Source organism: Acipenser ruthenus, chromosome 27, assembly GCF_902713425.1.
Source record: "Acipenser ruthenus chromosome 27, fAciRut3.2 maternal haplotype, whole genome shotgun sequence".
Taxonomy (NCBI): Eukaryota; Metazoa; Chordata; class Actinopteri; order Acipenseriformes; family Acipenseridae; genus Acipenser; species Acipenser ruthenus.
Genome location: NC_081215.1, coordinates 17930943 through 17951368, shown reverse-complemented (window position 1 = coordinate 17951368; position 20426 = coordinate 17930943). Strand labels below are relative to the sequence as shown.

At 38.9% G+C, this 20426-nt stretch overlaps 1 protein-coding gene across 19 annotated transcripts in view; it reads left to right on the top strand.

Moving 5' to 3' along the window:
- Positions 1-20426, top strand: part of LOC117431964 (serine/threonine-protein kinase BRSK2-like) — a 213987-nt gene that overhangs the window by 92372 nt on the left and 101189 nt on the right. For all 19 annotated transcript variants that reach the window (XM_059001922.1, XM_059001912.1, XM_059001916.1 and 16 more), the window contains exon 2: positions 3633-3727. In XM_059001922.1, the coding sequence (XP_058857905.1) occupies positions 3633-3727 (95 nt within the window). The remainder of the gene's footprint in view (positions 1-3632; positions 3728-20426) is intronic.

Sequence of the window (20426 nt, the reverse complement as noted above, 5' to 3'; positions counted from 1 at the left end):
TTCCTGCTTTTGAGTCCTAACCATTCAAATAGTTAATTTAAAGTATGACCAGTTCAGGTTTCCTAATTTTATTATTTTTTAATTTAATTTATTTATTTATTTATTTATTTATTATTGCTGATTTCATTAGACTTCTTAACCAAGTGCAGTACTAGTGTGAGGTTCTAACTGCATTCTGTTTTAGAATAAGTCCCCTCTGTACAGTGTTTTATAGATGCAAGGTCATGCTCTGCTAGGGGACAAAAAGACATGATGATAAAAGTATCATGCCTTTGATGAGGCTGTCTTGAGCATAAAGGGGGGCCTCCAGTGGTTTTAGAAATAGCTTGTGATACTGTATGGCTGATCTAGTGTCCTTAGCTGTTGACTATGAGATCAGAGCTGCACCTAGATGAGAATCTCTGTCAGTGGTATTTGAGGAGTCCCCCTCTCTTAACTTTGTAAAGCGCACTTAGCAAGAGTGTGCATCTGGCTAGTTTTATATATTTAGTTTGAAGTCAAAACTCACAGGGTCCAATTACTTAGAAGCTTTTGCTCCAGTGCAAAGCATTTGAAAAATTAAAAAGACAACGTTTTAATGATTCAAAACTAGAACATCTTATATTTTGGGTGCCTGAAGTCGTTTTATGTTCATGTTTTTTTCTCAGACCTCCTTTTGTACAAAACATTAAAACAAATCTTTTGAGTGGGAATGTTTAGAGAAATGTGACTAGTCTAAAGTGAAGTGCAAACACCATTTCATATTCATTCAATATCGCACTCCACTTTTGAAATCTGGATTTGAACTATTTTGATTTTTTACTGTCACTGTCTTTATAATCATAATTTTGTTTCCATGCCTAGCTTTGACTGTTGATTTCTAATTGGTCTGTGTTCTGTAATTTATTATTTAGGCTATAGTATCTATTCATCTTCTGTCACATGGTTTACTTGTGTGGTGTAATATATTACACTTGTGTTTGCTTGGTAGTGTTTTTGTATTTAGTTGTTATAAATTAAACATTGGTATCAATGGGCACCCTCCTGGTCTAATATACATGAATATATAGATAAATAAATAAATAACTGTTGGAAAGTCATGCCCTGAAAGAGAATGCTAAATGTTGAAACCTGGCAATGAGTGACAACTCCCAGACTCAAAACTCCCAGACTCCTCAGATACATACAGGTCATTATAACATTCTCTCCGGTAAAAGATCTCGTTAGCAGCAGATATTTTATGCAAAATTTCAAGGGTAAATCTACAATATAAAAGTGCAAGATGACAGCTAATCAACAATCTCTCACTTGCTGACAATTTATTTTTTCTTTTCTTTCCTGACTCTGATTATCATCTCGATGCAAATGGAATCATTTTCACAATCTGCTTCGAGTGGCACGTGGCAGTGGGCCGCGTGCCCCTGCTCCCCGCTTTTCATTATTGTTTAATTATCTGTGCAATGTCATTTGAATAATGTGTTTTTGTGTCGCCTCAGGGCTCAGAGACGGCTGCAGTCCTCTGCAGAGAGATCTGATTTTGCCACTTCTGGTCTAATTTGAAAGCAGCCTTCCTGCTTTAAAAAAAAAAAAAAAAAAAAAAATTGTTATAATAAAAATCCCTTATCCCCTGGACAACCCTTGCTCAAAACATACAGAGGAGCTAGGATTGTGTTCTTTCCTCTGAGACTTGTTTACTGGCACATATTTCCAATCAGACATGGAATCATATGGGATACAGTTTTTATAAAGCTCTTAGTCCAGGGTCAGATGGGTGAGGGAAGGTTTACAGGTAGTCCTCAAGGTCTACACATTTGTCACTAGAGCCTTTTAACTTTTTTTTTTTTATAGCCTGCACACATGTTATACATTTTGATGTTGCAGGGGGAGGGTGGGAGGGATGCTGAAGGCCCTGGATTACATTGTGTCATTTAGGGATCTTTGTAAATTAGGTAACGCTTGACTGTCTTATAGAACTAACAGGAAATGCTACTGTATATCACCACAGTTACTGTAGACTTTGAAGTATTTGTTGTTGTTGTTGTTTGTGTCAGCTTCAATTTAGTAAAATCTAAGGGCAGTTTAAATGTTTATTTTTTATTTTGTAACATGTCTTTATTAATAATCTTCACAGCAGTGTTTTTAAATACTGATGCCCTTTTTAACTCAATATTAATACTTACTAGAGTTTTTACCAAGGTCTACGGTGGTGGTATTAAGATACGCCACAATTTTAGATCATAAAACAAAGACTCTGTTCTTTTTTTTTTTTAGGAGTACTGTACTTGCTGCTTGTTGTAATGCAAGCCACTGGTAACAGTGACAGCTTTGATATACGTGCAGTGCAGAATTGCTAAAACAAATCTTGCATTAAGAGCACTCCTTTGTAATAATATAGACTATAGTAGCTGATTTAGTTTTGTGGACCCAATAGATCTGCAACTCAGGATTGTTAGGTGAACCTTACGGGAAATGACATTGATATGATTGAAATGTGCTGCTGTACATTGAAAAATATAAAGCCTACTGCATTTTTTAGCATACATGTGCTGGAGAATAAGTTGCTTGTGACAGCTGAAAACCTAATGGGTATCAAATATATTGGACATTGACTGAAAGGAACAGTGTGCTAGTAGCACAATGTATATACATCAGCTTACCGTTTGCAGTTTATGGTGTAGACAAGGTTATGAACAAAAAATAAAACACTGAATGACTGAAATGTATGCAAATGTATCTGATACAATTTCTTGAAAGGTTAAATATTGAAGTAATTTCTTTTCATTCAGCACAGTACTTATATGAGCAGTCAACCTGTTATGTAGATTTTACTGCAAGTGGAACGCTAAATATTGAGATTATTATGCATTCAGTACAAGAAGAAAAATATTCTCCATTAATACAGATATTATTAACAATATCACGTTAAGCTTGTCGTTGGCCTTCAAGTTCAAGGTATATAGGCAGCAGTGTGGAGTAGTGGTTAGGGCACTGGACTCTTGACCGGAGGGTCGTGGGTTCAATCCCAGTGGGGTACACTGCTGCTGTACCCTTGAGCAAGGTACTTTACCTAAATTGCTCCAGTTAAAACCCAACTATATAAATGGGTAATTGTATGTAAAAAAAATAATATGATATAATTGTAACAATAAGGACGTCTGCTAAGAAATTAATAATTCTAAAAAAAAAATTCTAATATAAAGCACATGGTAATGACATGCTTCAGAGTAATATGATTATTAATAAAATAAAAAAAAGAAGAAAGAAAAAGACACCTGATTGACTTCAGGTTAAAGATTGGATCCTGTCTTGTTTTATTCCTAATTTATGATTATGGAAGTGGCTTGATTATTCTACCAGTGCATGGATCAGAGGTGTCAGCTTCTGCCTCTCACACTACCCTGGAGCAAGCCTGTCCTGGAGGGAACACTGTTCCTACTGGGGGTGGGGGGGTGGGGGGGGCTCTAATAAGTGCCTGATGAAATAATGCTGATTTGAGTGTTTAACATAACAAAGTGCTATCATCATAGGAAATCAATATGAATCAAATAGGACATGTTATTACATTACACTACAGCTGAACTACTGACACTTGCACTGTGTAAACCTGATTCCTGCTAGCTCTCAGTCTCCTCTCTCACTTCTGTCTTGCGCAGGTCTGGTGAAGCTGGGGGTCCACTGTGTAACATGTCAAAAGGTCGCAATAAAGATTGTCAACCGGGAGAAGCTGAGTGAGTCCGTTCTAATGAAGGTAAGCGTCTGGCGATAGCCTCTCGTTCACTCAGAGAGTTGATGGCGTGAGGTAGGGCTAGCCTCACTGTGGCAGCCCCTTCTCTGTGCACGCTATGGATCCCTCTCTACACACCTTGATAAAGTAATGCAGTGAGTTACCTGAAGCAGCCTCACTCATATCTGCACTGTGTTTTACACCTTCTTAAAGGAGGTATAATTCCATAAATCGTCCATAAAATGCTGCATGTGTGAAAGGGAGATATATATAATGTGTACATTATTTTCCAATTTTGGTTTTATAGAAAATCAGTTTCCTCAAGGTTTTCACTTGGCAGAATTCTGACCCAAAATCAATGTTCTTATTGTAACTGGTATGAATATAGTATGTTGTTGCACTGCATCATTGTAATTAGTTAAAAAAAAAAAATTATATAAATGTTTTTCTGTTTAAATCTTTTTCTGTCCTTGCAATGATTAAGCCTGTACGCTTATCCTTTACATGTGTGATACTGATAAGAAATGTATTTTGTACTTCTGTTTGTTTAAACAAAGGTGCAGAGCGGCTTTCTGTAAACCTATTTGAATTTCAAAAATAGACCGATTTTCAGAAGAATCTTAGGAAACGTAAATCATCGTGGTGCACATTGTAAATCCAAAGCTAATGGAGAGATTAAGCTGGATGTGTCTCATAAATGTATGTGTCATGATGCACTCTGCAACTTAAAAATAGACAAATATATCAAAAGTGCCTAAAGTACTGTATCCAGGAATAGCAGAAACCTTTACCGTGACCAATTAAAGCTGCTTTAAGATTTGTTAATATAATTATGCAAAAAGGATTAATTGGCGTGTTTTGAAAATATGTTTTTGAGATGTTAAAATGTTTTAATGCCTTTTACCACAATCCTCATTCTGCGTTCAACCACCATCCTTTTCAATATCTGATCAAAAATATTACTACTCTGGGTCTGTTTTACTACATTCTCCTGTAGCTTTTCTCTTCCTAAGGGCAGATTTAGATTACATTCAACAGGAAGTTTTGACTGGAGGGACACAGGCCTTGTCTGCCCCTTGGAGCCTGCTGTCCAGAGTAATAGAAGCAACACAAATGCAGCTGTAGGTTCTCATTGTCGTCGGCAAACTCTGTTAGCTTAAGGAGTCTCTTTTACTACATGTTGTTTCTATTATTGAAATTTCTGTCTGTCACACTAAATGGTGAACACAATGACTGCTTTCATTTTGCACCAACCTGTAGGTCACTTGATCCAATTGCAGCCATTGGAATCAGTTTAATCTGCAACATGTGAAATGATTAGCTGCTTTTCGTCTATGGCGTTGTCATTGAAATATCTGCATATTCCAAATCTAAAGCTACAAGCAAAGAACTAAAAGATTTTCAACAACATTTGAAGTGGGGAGGGATAATGTTGCTAGTGCTAATAAGAGGTAAGCACATTGATGTTAAGCCCTTGGTTAGCAAGACATTGCATTGTAATTACAAGAGACAGCCAGTGTTCGCATTTCAGCAGTTTGTTGAGCTGCTGTGGTGGGCTCAGTGTATCGGTGTGGGTGCCTGGAAATGGGTATACTCAGTTAGTTCATTTTATTTTCTAGAGACCAGCTGGGATTTCCTCAGCAACCACAGGTTAAGAACCTCTGCCATAGGCTATTCTCTTAATTGTAACAAAAACTGACAGAGTCCCCATGTTGACATAACTGTGTGGGCAAAAGAGATTAGAGAAGCGATTGAGGGGTTTGACTAACGATCTCCCAATGTGGCAATGGATTGATGAGACTGCCAACAAGCAGTGTCTTAACAGGCTGTGTGGGTGTAGCCGCAATTGGGCTTCTAGTTCATGTTGTAGAACAAATAACAGGAGCAATGCTTTTGCAGGTGTATAGAGTAGTGCAGTAATTGGTAATGCTTTATTTCCAGTGACAGCAGTTCTGTAGGTTGTGCTAACATGAAGGTACTATGTCTGGGTACAGTACCGGATTGGTATAGCACTATGCAGCGATATTTAGCCTTTTCAGACAGTGCAAATACTAATGAATGTGAAGCATGACTGTGTGTGAGGTTGTATAATTTATATACAGGGGCTATACTAACGGGACGAATATGTAGGAATTGCATGAAATTAATATTTTATTCTCTGTACAGGTCATTAGTCGTATTCAGTCCATTGCATATCGTATTCAGTCCATTGTCACTAGTTAAGAAGTATTTTTCAAATGAAATCTGTGTAAGGTGCTGCTTTCTATTGTTGAGGGCCATAGACATTGGTAACACAGGCCATTAGCCATGTACTGCTAAGAAATAAATAATAATAATAATAATAATAATGTACTGTAGCGAACACCTACGTTTGTATTGCTGGCACTAAACGGCACTTCAGAACAAAGACATATTGGCATTCCCAGCTTGTGTGGCATGTCTGTGGCAGTTAGAGCTGAAGAGCAGCTTCTGAACAGTGGCCACCTTAACACAGGCACAGGAAGAAAAGACAGATGAGTGAGTACAATACGGACCATCTAGAATGATCACAACTATCATGTAAAGATAAAGGGGCATTAAAAATAATGTAATGTGAAGGTAGTTACTCTTTCAGAGAATTGCAGACCCAATAACTAGTGGTCCGTGCTACAGAATAGATGCTACAACTAAACAATTACACCATGCCTTTCATGTTCAGAATACAAAAAAGGATAATAGTGCAGGGGTGGCAGTAAGACTGTGTCATTGCATTGCAGTTTGATCCATTCATAGCTTTACTGTGAGTTTAACAAGACACACCTGTTTGTTACCTATCCACTGTGACTGATCAGACTCATTTTAAAACCTGGAAAGGGGGTAACTGATGTGCAATAGGGGTCTTATTTCCATCCCTGGTACTGCATTTGTTTGGTCCTGTCGTCAAACTAAATTGCAGGCTAGCCTGGGAGGCATTCCAAATAAAAAAAAAATAATTATTTGCTGCATAACCACACGTGCAATCTAAATACAGTCTCCAAGGAGCTCTGTAATTATTTAATGGTTCCAATTGCTTCTCATTTTCCACATAGTCCCTTTTTAATACCAGTGTAGTTGGCAGTAAAACCCTATGGGGTGCTTTATTTACTGTCTCAACAATTAGGTTGCATCCAGCAGTTTTTTTGTAATTACATGGTATCCTCTACCATACGATCCCGTAATTATTGTAGGTTCTCCAGGCCATAATCTGATAAAGGCCAGTTATCTGATCCTGATTGGTGTGTGTGTGTGTGTTTTATTGGTTCGTTTTGCTTGCAATGGTACCAGATGGGCCCAGCTTGAAATAAAAATGACTTATTTTAGATGACAGTTTAAAGTGAATGGACAAGCCAGCGTGTGTGCCAGATTTTTAATAAAGTTTTTTAATGAAATGTGTGGGCCAGAGAGGTTACAGACTGCTGAATTTAATCAGGATTTTCATAATTGTATCGCTTGCAAATCGGACTGTTCAGACCTTTTTATACCACATTCAATACGAGTATATATCCTGTTTTAATTAAACCACTTTTTCATCCTGCTGTAAGTCACTTATTCCATGGTAATAACCAATAACCAATACTCAAACATGTAACACCTACAATGTGCTTATTCCATTTTTGCCACAAGCCTGTAAGTTAGAGACTGTATTGAAATGGATAATATATACTGTCGATTCCAGTTTGCCATTTGTGTTAAAACAATGTAGGTACATTGGATTATTTACTTTAAGCTGTTTATTTTTTAATTGATTTGTTTAACCCCTGAGCTACTAAAACAAATCAATGGCGTGACGTCACAATAGCACTAAGGTGACTGCAATGGTGCAAGTAGCCCACAAAGCCTGACGTGGCAGGGTTTCGTCTTGAAGTAGTTCTCTGTTTGAGAGGTTGGACAATCACAAGAAGATTATTATTTTGTTCCCTGTTGTAATAACTAAATGGACAATCAAGGGAGAGATACTGTAAGTGTTTGGTTTTAAACCTTATCCTATGTCACAAGGTCATCCACCGATTTGTGGTTGAATTAAAGCTCAATTTATAACAGTATTTCCTTAGCACCCCTACCCGCACAGTTTTCTTGGAGCAATAATGTTGACCACTATAACTATTTAACCTTATTTTAACCTTATTCCTTATTTGACTGGAGCTCTTTGGTCCCTGCACAGTGGTAGCTGTGGCCATTTATTTACACCTGAACCCTGCAGAGGAAAGGTATCATGGACAACTGTGAAATCCCAGCTCAAGCAACAGAGCATCCCAACTGAAAAGATAGGTGATGGAGTGCTAAATCAGGAGGAAAAAATACTTTGACACACTATAAATTAAGTTAACAATATATTCATTAAATTGTTCTGTAGTGTAAAAACATGGGATATCATCATCTTTTTGCACCAAAACCATTTCCAACTGTGTCTGTACTAGAAGCTGCTGTTGAAGGACTTTTTAGATTTAGATTTCCCCATCGGATAGCATTACCTCTTGTGTAACCCCCCCCCCCAATATTTAAGCCTCTAGACCCTACCTAGTCAACACCCTCCCAAGTGAATTTGTTCACTTTTTTCCATTTCCCGTCGATGCCTCTGGCCATATCCACAGTTCCAAGATCAAAGACTTGCTTTTTTTGCCTTCATTTTTTCAGTTGACGTTATCGTCTACACCATTAAGGATTTAGTAATTTTTTTTTTTTTTTTTTAATTTGGAATCAGCAATTATTTTTTCTCGTTTTTTTTCCCCAATTTGGAAAACCCAATAATTTTTTGTATTTCAACCCGGCTTACCGCTGCCACCCCTGCGCTTACTCAGGAGAGACGAAGACGTTATCTGAAACGTGTGCCATCAGCCGCCTGCTTCTTTTCACTCTGGAGGCCCACCATGCAGCCACCTCAATGCTACAGCGTTGGGGACCGCGCAGCTCTGGGCAACTTACAGACGGGCCCGCAGGCGCCCCACCAGTCTACAGGGGTCACGGGTGTGTGGTGAGCCAAGGACACCCTGGCTGACCTAAGCACTCCCCACCCGGGCGGCTCTCGGCCAATTGTGCACCGCCTCCTGGGAACTCCCGTCCATGGTCGGCAGTGGAATAGCCTGGTCTCGAACCGGTGATCTCCAGGCTATAGGGCGCATCCTGCACTCCACGCGGAGTGTGATTTAGTACACTTTCAATAAATCCCCTCCTTTTCCATTGTTTATGAACTTGTTCTCTTGACTCTTATCTTTATAACCCTGGGATCACTTTTCAGCTATATACCTTCTCCAGCGCAGTATTATCTTTGTTGTAAAGCAAAGCTAACATGCTAATTCACCACGCTTGTCATGCCTTTCACCTGCAGCTTTGAATCAGGATCACCTCCCTAGCGGATATGACTTTGATGGTTTCATTTATTTTTCCACAACACAACACAGCACCAGCACACAGTTTAGCACAATTGGCAGTATCTGCTTTTGTGAAGATTCTACATATTTGTTCTTCTTACCTTTTTTAAATAACGTTTTCTGAATGCAAACATTACTATGTATAATCATATGAACATGTATTTTTTCAGTTGTATTTGAAGGCTTTTTTTTTTTGACTAATGGTGTTCTCAATGCATCCATAAGTCGTTGTTCGAATAGGAAATCGTTTGCTGATTGCATCTCTAGTGCTCAGCTCAGACATTCTAGTAGTGATTGTAGCCAGTGCTTAATGCCCCTCACCTTTCATGATCACTGAATTCACAAGAACCCATTTGTTTTTTATTATACAGTAGTCTAAGCCACAGACCACAGTTTCTGAACTGATTATAAACCGCAAATCCTAAAATGTCTGTTTTGGATTGATCCTGGCAGTAGAAACCCATTTTTAAAAGTTGTACTGTAAACCTGACTTCCAGTCAAAGCTTTGCAGAGAAGTGCGTACGTTTCTGTGAGTCTGCATGAAGGCCTGTGTGTTTGATCTGTGACTCCTGCGAGAATGCGAGGATGCTGAATGAGGTCATTAGATACATTTTTAAACACATCTTGCCTGTAGCAATGTAAGAAAAGTAATTAAAGCCGGCCGCATTAAACACATAAATGAATTGCACAGACAGAAACGTAGTACTGAGACTTGTATCTGAAATATATATATATATGATCACAAGCCCATATTAATGTATTTGTATCAAACATAAGGTAGGATACTGTATGCCAGGAAGAGATAGCAAAATGTAATCATTTGACTGACCAAATAAATAAAACATTCCACTGCGAAACAGTTTTTTTCTCCTAGAGGCCATTTTCAGAGGGTAATAAACCGGTTAGAAAGAAACTGGAAAGAAATGGTTGCATGAGCAAGTCAATTATTGTATTTATTTGGTGGGACACACTATTTATTACCTACAGTTCATATGATTGTAATACCATGCTATGTGATTAAAAATTAAAGAATATCCAAATATATTTCTTTGCTTGTCATAGTAGAAAGATGACGGAAGATGGTCTGTTTTTCATTAGTAAATAGAGGTAAAGTGGCTCTAGCGACACTGATATTGTGTTGATAAAGCATAGCTTTTGTTTTTATATTTAGTTGCCAACACAGGGTTATTGCTTCTGCTCTAAAGTTTTTTCAATTGAATTAAATAAAGTGTGTTTGAGGGATTTTAGCTGAATGCGCTCTTTGGCCTCTCTGGAGTGATATTTGAACCGGAGCAATTTCCACCCTTATTGAAAATGTAATGCTGTGCTCTTGAGTGTAAAATTGGACGTGGGACTGAGTTGTGAGGAAGTGAGGGCTATGTACAGTTTCCCTGCTCTTTCCCCTCAGGATTGTGAAGTCTCACTCCCGATCTTTCCAGGACCTGTCACAGCCGCAGCACCAGTTTATTCAGAGTCCTTCCTTCGGGGGTTGAGACGTGTTGAAATGCGCTACCTAGAAAAATGATTTGAGATTTCTACAGCTTTAATCAATAGGTTAAACCAGCCCTCGAGGTCCCTTCCTGTCCATGACTTTGTTCCAGTGAAGTCCCAAATTATTTAATTGACTCTTAGTCTGTTTAATTAACAATTAAATAATTTACGCTCTGATTGGATAAAATATCTGGACTGGATCTTGAGGGCCAGAGTTGGCAACCACTGGGTAATGTAAATGCATAGCACAGTTCGTTACAGTAGGTAGCTACTGTTACTCAAAAAGAGAGTTAGGTTTTATTTTATTTTCTTCAATAGACCCACATATTGTTTGTTATTCAGAGGGGATGGTTGCCATGGAAACACAGCCAGAGTTGCCGTTACAGGTGAAGTAAATGATATCTCTTTAAATTGAGTTACACAAGTGCTGGGTTGTCTTTTAAATCACTTGAAATTGGCTCTTAAAAAAAAAAAAAAAACAGTTGCTAATGCGCCTCCCGTTTGTATAGCAGGGATGGGAATAAGATTTCAATTGCACAGCAGTTTGATCCATTCCTAGTTTTACCATGAGTTTAAGAAAACACACCTGAGCCTGTTACCTATACGCTGTGGCTAGTCAAGCTCATCATACAACCTGGAATGGGTGAAACTGTTCTGCAGTAGGAGTCTTATTTTCGTCCCTGTATAGTTAACTATCAAAGGGCTATCTACACAATTAACTTTTTGGTCTATTCAATTGATTTTAATGCAGTCTGCATCTTATAATGAAATTACCCTTCCCTTGTGCTTTACATGATTTTAAAGACCTGTTAAAAATCCCACTCAATGTTTTGTCTATACACTATACCAGTGGCGTGCCATGACAAAATGGACTGGGGTAACAGAGTCGTCGCAACAACCCCCCCTCACCCCCCTCCTTTTTTTAAGTGGCAGCTACCTGTAAGCCACAGATACCTTTCATCATTTGAATTCTTGAAAGCTCGGGGATCTGTGGTGTATATCTCCCTTTTTTAACAATCTTCAATTTTTCAGAGAAAGTTCTCCTTGAAAAAGGATTTGTAACCAAATTGACTATGATGTCTCGGTTTTCTCATTTTTATTTTAGTGTAAAATAAAATTCAAAATAATTAGATGTTTTAAAGGTATTTGTATTTATCAATGTATATTTATAAGCAATATCGTGCGAAATCCAGCTATCCTCCTAACTGCAGTGCTAACCAAGGAATATTCATGTTTTGGGGTTGCTCACTAATGCTTGGTCAGCTGTCAGAGCTTTGACTTTCCCATTGGTTGCTAAAGTAGGGCCTTCAAGTGAGGCAGAGAATACCCTGGGAGATTTATGGCCCGCCTCTGCTCACTCCTGATTGGTCAAACATTCTTCGACTCGCCTATTGGTTAAACTCACTCAAGACCTTCAACTGAAACGGAGAATACCCTCAACTGTTTTTTTTCTAGCGTTTAGTCGTTGTTTTAGACTTATGCGGGGGAAATGCAGATCTCTTAGTGGCTGATCACATCCCCTTCAGGAAACCCCTAGACTCTTAAAAAACCTCTAGTAAACCCTGTAAATCATCTTGGATAAAGGCATCAGACAAATGAACAAATAATAATTAGAGTAGTATGTTTCATAGTATAAGCAAGCACACTATACGCAAGTGAGTGAGGCAACGTAATGTCATTTGACTGACGGTTTACTTGGCACTGTCTGGTCAGCAGAGAATACCTTGAAGGTCCTGACAGCACGCCACTGCACTATACCTGCCTATCCGTACAATGTATTATTCATAACACACAGCGACACACCATCGCAGGTTGTTTCTGTTTACCCTCTGTTCCCTCCCTTCCCATCCCTTTAATCTCCCTGTTTATCGTCTCCTCTCAGCAGTCTGTTGTTCAGCACTCCTGAGCAACCTGTCTTCTGGGCTCTCTTCTCACTCTTGCTCTCTGTGAGATGTCCTCTGCTCAGGACTTGAAAATGAACGGATTTGCGATCTGGAGCCACCTGGGGGACTTGTCTTGTTGAAATTCATTTAGTAACAATGCGCGCCTGCTGTGGCTTTACCAGACACTCCAGGCTTTCTTTCCCCCTTCCCTCAGTTTTTTAAAGCCCAACAGTTGGAGGATTATGCTGTATCAGAACAGTTTTAAAGCTGCATGTAATATAATATGTTGGTATCCATTTACTACATCCATCCAAACTCTTATTTTTTTGTAGAACACAAAAATAAGTGTAGTTGATGGTGTAGTTGATGAACATTTTAGCGGTCCTTGACAGTCCAGTTTGTTTACCCCCTCCTGCGCTCCACTTAGCCACTCTTTGATCTTAATAGACAGCTCTTGCTTCAACAGTGGGAGTTTATAAATAAAATGGTGGGAGCAACAGTTGTTTATTAAATAGATCAGTATAGGGAGGCTCATTAGCAATCAAACCAATTTTAGTGTAATTACTGTAGGAATCATTAATATCGGATTGACGCATACTTTAGTTGTGGATTTTGCAAGAATGAGTAGCATTATTCACAGTTTGCAATATTAAACTCATACTGGTTTCCTAGCATAATTAATTTGTAAAGAGAATAGTGTCCAGCAGATTGGGTTGATTTAAATACTTTGCTCTTTTTCTGTTCTTACTTTGATGTATCCCCAGTTTTCAGTTGAAACTTAGAATTCCTCAACAAGAAGATGAAAGGATAACATCAAAGAAATGTTACAAGTGGTGGATAGTGGTGACGTCTGATCCTGTGTTTTACGGTCACCGTGTATCACTTTTTTTCTGCAGCACCAGACCTGAAATCAAGTCAGCTCATGAATTTGAGACCCATGCAGTATCTGTTTATTGTCTGATGCAGATCTATAGAGAAACAATGGCGACCAGATAGCTCAGCAGAGAGGCAATGTCGGGTGAACCAGTGACTAAATGTTTAAACGTAATTAATAAACTGGTTTAAGCATTTAAACTACATTTTGTTATGTTTTTAGCCAATAGAAAAATAACCAATGTGTATAACATTTGTGTATATGAATTAAAAAAATAAAAAAAAACTTTATGTAAAATAACATAATAAACATTTTACACTTGGATGTTTAATAGTTTAAACTCCAAACAGTTGGAGTGGGACTGAACACACAAGGCAGTTCTATCACACAGAGTCAGCAGCAGTATGCAGTGATAACACTGGATCCTCTTGGCTCTTAGGCCTTGTCGAACCGCTAAACCAAACTGTCAAATTAGCTGTACTTGTTACAACACTCGCCCAAGGTGACACACAGAGTTAATGGCTGAGCCGGGGATCAAGTTCATTAGCATTTTAAAAAGGTGACATTTGAGGTAAGTGTGCCAGAATGTCAGGTGTATGGATGTGTAACAAGAAAAAAAAAAAAGACCTTTTCCTCAAATTGCTGACCAAGATGTATTGAACAAATGCAATAATTAATGAACTGGGAATGACAGGCACCAAGAAGAGCCCAACTGGAAACAAGAGAGTGGAAATGGAAATAAATGGGCATCTGGGACTAGCAGGGAGTTGTGGCTTTTTCAATTTGAAAACCAAATTCGCTCTGCTGGAAATAATGCAGCCAATGTAGTGACAATTGGAGGCCCAGAATGTGATTTTTGTATTATGAATGGAACAGTATGATGTTTGTAGGAGTATTTTTAATGAAATTCATTGATTTCACTGTACTGTGCGAAGGTGCAATCACTGTAGCGAGAAGTCTATAAACAGACAGGTGAGAACGATTTTTATTTTGGGGAAAATGGATTACTGTACTGGTATAGAATCAGGCACAGCACTGGGAGTTGAAATCAAAGATACTCAGACTGAGCGAGGGACAGAAGGCAGTTAGCTGGGACTGAACACAGTGTGTGTGTGGAATTTGAGACACTAATCTGAAGTGAGTGTATATGAGAGTCTGAACAGGGAATACTAGCTGTGAGTTTATCAGGAATAAAGAGTAACTCCACTGTTTTTTAGAAGAGCAATAGAATATTCAAAAGCACAACAAATGTATAGACTCTTCAAATAATATGCATGAAAACATGCATGTGCATATTATAAATAGTAATAGAATATATTCATTGATAACTTTATTATTTAAAAAGCAAGTAGACATTTGAGTTTTAACCCAGGTGTGGCTAATGTAAGTAATTGTAGGTATGCAGATTCACTGGTACAGTCTGATTTTAAATACTATGTTTGTGTACCAAGCAACTAGAAATCTAACAATGCACATGAGACACTTTGGTATATTGTATTTCTGTCTGTGCAACTATTTAAAATGCCAAAGAACTTCAGTATTTACATTTGCCACATTTTAGATTAATTGAACAGTTCCCAGTAACAAATATCTTATCCACATTGCCTAAATAATGCACAATTAGCACATGTTGAAACCATGGGTTTAACTATCACTCAGAATCCCTTTTTAAAAATGTGTTGATTGCAAATTATATAGGTAGGGTGAATAGAGTATTATCTGCTACATAGTTACAGTGTTTTGAATTCTTTATGAAGTTTTAGAAAACAATATGGGAAAGACATCACTGTTGTGCCAATACTGAGTCCGTCAGGGAGAGGAGAAGTGACAAGTGAGCAGTCTGAGATATTTATCATTCAGTGAAGGGCAACCAAAACTTTAAGTCTTGTTTATGTTCTCTGTTTATTCTCGTTAATTTTATCTCCAACATCCTTTTTGCAAATTAACTGCTAATGAATTTCTTAAATGTATTTCTTTTCTCCCAATTCCCATGCAGCGATATCTCCCCTGCTGCCACATAAGCGATCTCTCTGTCAGAAGAACCGACAAGCTCTGCTAGCAGATAGTTTACATATCTCCTGCCTGCTCCTTCCTCTGCGCTCCCCGCATAATTAACCCTAATTACCCATGGTGACATTCCTTTTTTATCAAACAAGCCAGCCATAGCCAGAATGACTTTGCTGATACCGATTTCAATATCAGAACATGAGGGCATAATCCCATTTGCAAGGCAGTATTTTTTTTTAAATACAAGACTTGGACCAAAAAAACTGGTAACACCCGGAACGTGCACCACACATGGTTGTGCTAATGGGCTTGTGCTCGTTCATTTGCATCTCTTAACCTCAGTTTATGGACTGCTTTGCTCGCTCTCTACTACAATTTAAGACATGTTGCTTTTTAAAGATCCTCTTTTAGTTGCCATTGTTTACATTATAGGATGTTTTTTCCATGTTAGTGTGTATGGAGATGCATATTCTAACATGTGAAAAGATGATTGTTCCATCTAAACCATACATAATGTTTTAAATATCACATGGAGTATACATTTAATATGGATATTGTTTATTCAGCCAAAACTAGACATGTTGAAACTTGTGGTTGTGGCCTTATAAGACTAATTAATTATTTAAATCTGAAGCTCTCGTCCTCCCAGTGTCACAAAATGAAAACGTAATTTTACTGTAGTCCCTTCCTCCTGTCACCATATCCTACACTCCTGCGAGAGCTGGTTGCATTGGGTTCCTTTATGTATTTACAGCTAATGGAAGAGTGCCTTCTCTGGCGCTGCTTTGACTAATAATATTCATTTGCAGCATCACTTTGGGTTTTGTGTCAGACAGGCTGCTGTACAGGAAACATATTATAAAATCAGAGGTCGTTTGGAAAATGATTGATAGCAGAGCTGACAGACAGCAGCTCGGTAATCCGGCACCTGAAGGCTGCAGCTTTGTCACTAGTGGAGGCAGTGTTACTGTGCATCCACTGCTGAACGGCACAGTCAGTGTGTGACCTCTATAGAACACAGTCCCTGACAACTTTTATAGATTGTAGTTAGTTAGTTAGTTAGTGTTAGTTTGATTACTGTCTGCTTTCTGAGTCACCACACTGCAATTTGGGATCAAATCAATTTGAATTTCACCCATTCCAGGTTTTACTATGAGCTTGATTAGCCACAGCATATACCGTATAACAAGTTCAACTGTGTCTTATTAAACTCCTAGTAAAACAAGAATGGATCAAACTGCTATGCAATGGGAGTCTTAATTCCATTCTTGGCAGTGCAGTTTGGGTGAATGTATGAGAGCCTATGATGTTAGCATATTATTATTATTTGAGTTTTGCATCAGCGGCTAAATAAATCTTTGTCCTTTTTTTGGCAATGTAAATATTTAGCTGTTCTTTCTCAGTCAGTGTTTTTTTTGGCGCACATGGATTGCCCTGAGCCTGACAGCTCCCGTCAACACGGCAACGACAGTTATAAATCGTTCTAACTGACATCTGTCAAAGTTAAAGGCACATCAGTGTTCTTCTGCCGGTCCAAGGCCTCCTGTGGCTAACAAGTTACGAAAAAAAAGAGTCCTTCCATTCACCAATCATGCCAGATTTTAGTGATTTGATAGGTTATATTTTTTATTGTTCAACAAGCATTCATAGTTTCTAACCAAAAAAAAAACACCTGCCATAACACTGTCAATGTATTGCAAGTCTACCGTAAAGTTCCCAGAAAGGTCCATTGGGGTCATTACTTTAGACACTATTCCTGCTATTCCAACTGTTCTTGTATACGGAAGCACCTGCCAACCCAGCGCTTGCTATTTGTTCTCTATCAGTGTAATCTTGCCCGTCATGACAGGGAGATGCCCTAACTAACTATTTCTGTATCAATAAGCAAATTGCTTTTGACAGGTTCTGGCATGTGAGCCTCTTCTCTCCTGTCACCCAGTTCAATTAAATGATTATAACATTGTTTAAAGTATTAATTATTGTTGAAATGGTGTAAGCCAACATAGGCTCTTGAGATTAAAACTCCTCTCCTACACCAGTTGTGCTAAATAAGTGTAAGCAGAAGCAGTGTTGGGTAAAGATTGTAAATTGCTGCTAGCTGAGGCTGGCTTTGAGCAGCTGACGTTGGAAGATGTAACAGTAGGACAGTCCAAAGCAAATACAAACACAGCAAATTCATGTCTATGTGTTTTGTTTAAACATTTAGTCTAAACAGAAGTGTGTATTTTCACTTTACTCTGCAGTACGACTGCAACCTTAATGCGTCCAAAGTACAGTCAACCCTCTTTATACCGCCAGGTAAGGGTCATGAGCAAAAACGGGCAATAAGCGAGGGTGATGTTTTTGTGAGGGTCAAAAAAAAAAACCCACACACAACCTTCTATGTTTGCAATAAATTCAAATGTTTTATTTTTTTAGTTATATAATTACAGTATGTCCAGGCCTTTTTAATAAAAGATTAATCTTTTTTAAAACTAGTGTAGTGTGCAAAGTATATTTGTATTTGGACTAGTTTAAATTGTAATAAGATACCTTGTTTTGAATTCAAGTCATGTAGAATCCGACCTTTATCGAAATAATTAGACTAGACAATGTTTCTAGTGAATACAAAAGGAACAGTTTTATTAGAAATAAAACTAAAAGGAAAAATTAAAGGTGCAACAACTAAACTAAAATAATACAGAAAGGAAGAATTGACTAAACTAAACAGTACAGAAAAGGAAACATAAACGACAACACTCCACCCCCACTGGTTGATCAGAGATCCAATGCAATCTATGGAAGATTCCCTTATGGTGAGAAAACATTTGACTTGCTTTCTTATTTTCAGATGCATACATGCAGATTTTTTTCTTTTGCTCTGGTGTTAAATGTAGGGTCGACTCGCCATGTTGTACTTTATATTTTGCTTTGGGAGCGGGAGTGTTGATGACACTGGTATGAACGTTCAGTTAACAACAAATTAGGAAAGCGAGTCAAAGGTTAACTGCATAACTTTGTTCTTTTAATTGGCCACGATTATTTCGCTGGCACTACAATGAGGGAAACTACAATGAAACTACAATGCTTATATTTACCACCAAAAAGTAAGCACAACTTTACGGACCGAGCGAGCATCTGCAACATATTGTGAAAAGCAAAAGACATGCTACAGTGGCCAAAATCCTAAACCTTTAGCACTGGACAAGATGTTCCCTATATGTACTGTACTTGGAGCTGTGAATTATGTCTGTTAAGGCTATTCTCCATTGTTAAGTGTAGTTCTTGTATGACATCCACAAAATAGCCTATAGCCTGGAGGTTGCCGGTTCGAGTCCAGGCTATTCCACTGCCGACCGTGGACGAGAGTTTCCAAGGGGCGGCGCATAATTGGCCGAGTGCCGCCCGGGTCGGGAGGGCATAGGTCGGCCAGGGTGTCTTCAGCTCGCATTGCACCACCAACCCCTGTAGGCTGTCCAGGTGCCTGCGGGCTTGCCTGTAAGCTGCCCAGAGCTGCGTTGTCCCTCCGATGCTGTAGCTCTGAGGTGGCTGCATGGCAGGCCTGCAGAGTGAAAAGAAGCGGTCGGTTGACGGCACATGTTTCGGAGGACAGCATGTGTTCGTCTTCGCCGCTCCCGAATCAGCGCAGGGGTGGTAACGGTGAGCTGAGCCTAAAATAATAAAATTGGCTATTTCAAATTGGGAGAAAAATAGGGTAACAATCAATTGGCGACCTACTAAATTTTTAAAAAATCAATGAATAAATTAATCAGTCTGATTTGATAAATTGCTTGATGTGTTTTTGGCCTGGCCCTGGATTTCCCTGATCTCAGCATGCTGTCAGCCCTAGGTGTCTCAAACTCTGTCTCCTCAGCTTGTTGTCTCTGCTGCCAAAAAGCTCCCGGTCTCCCTTCTCTCCCACTCACTACCATCCCTTTAAGGCCTGGCCCTGCTTTATTACTGAGCTGCCTAAACATCAGAATTCCCCAGGGGATGCAGGCAGCAGTGCTGACGTCAGTGATTAAAGAGAGGCAGGCTGAGACGCTGGGATACAACAGCACATCTCCATGGCAGCGCTTGGAATAATTGCCCCCTCCAGCAAAAACTGTACTACTTCCCTGGAATAAGGAGAGAGCTGCTCATACCTCGTAGCTGGGTATCTTTTTTTTTTTTTTTTTTTTTACTTTTTTTTTTGGTAGGGGTGGGGGGCAGTGAACAACATTACTTTTCCCTGGTCTTTTCAATACCCAACTAGGAAGCGGCACATTTTTTCAGGTATTAGTTATCCATGGTGAGTGCCCACAAAGTGCTTGGTGCTGTATTGGGCACCTGCTATTGATGACGGGGGATTTATTGGAATTGAATGTGGTTTGGAGCCAAGGCAAAGTCTCATCAAAGATTAAGCAGCGGGTGGCTCGGCGGGCTAACACGCTACCCTCTTTCACCTCTGGAGACCTGGGTTAAAATCCAGTGGTATCAACCTCGCGCCCCAGTGGACATTAATAAACAAAATTTAACCTGACAGAAATTTACAGCAGACAAATCTTTTGAAATTGTAAAACCTGTTATGTGCTACGTACAGTATGCTGTATTAGTGAATGTGTTATCACAAGAAAGACTGGAAGGAAAAAGTCCTTACACTCACTTTTCAAATGCACAGTGTTAAATGCTCCATAAGCTTCTATAGTTCTGCCCAACTTCAGCTTGAAAGCACAAAGTTCAGATTTATAATGAAGTTTCTGTCTGAATATGTTACAGTTTGGGTGTTTAACCTTAGAAGAATGTGTAAGGTCCAGTATGTGTGTAGTGTGTGGCAGTGTGTATGAACTGTGTGTGAGGGGATACCTGTGTTTTTCTTACCGGGCTCTATGGAGATGCAGTCAAAGCTCTCAGCCCAGAGTGCTGGAGGACCCTGCCAGTGAGGGTGGTTGTCTCCTTGCCTGCCAAAAACACAGACATGTGGAGGTGGTTAAGTAACTCATGGCAGTGTTCTTGATGGAAATCCATAGCGGACCCTAATCTTGTTATCTTGACATAGTGATGACAGTGTTGCTATTTTTCGCTGCCTCTTTTTTTTCCCAAATGATTATGGATGGTGTTCT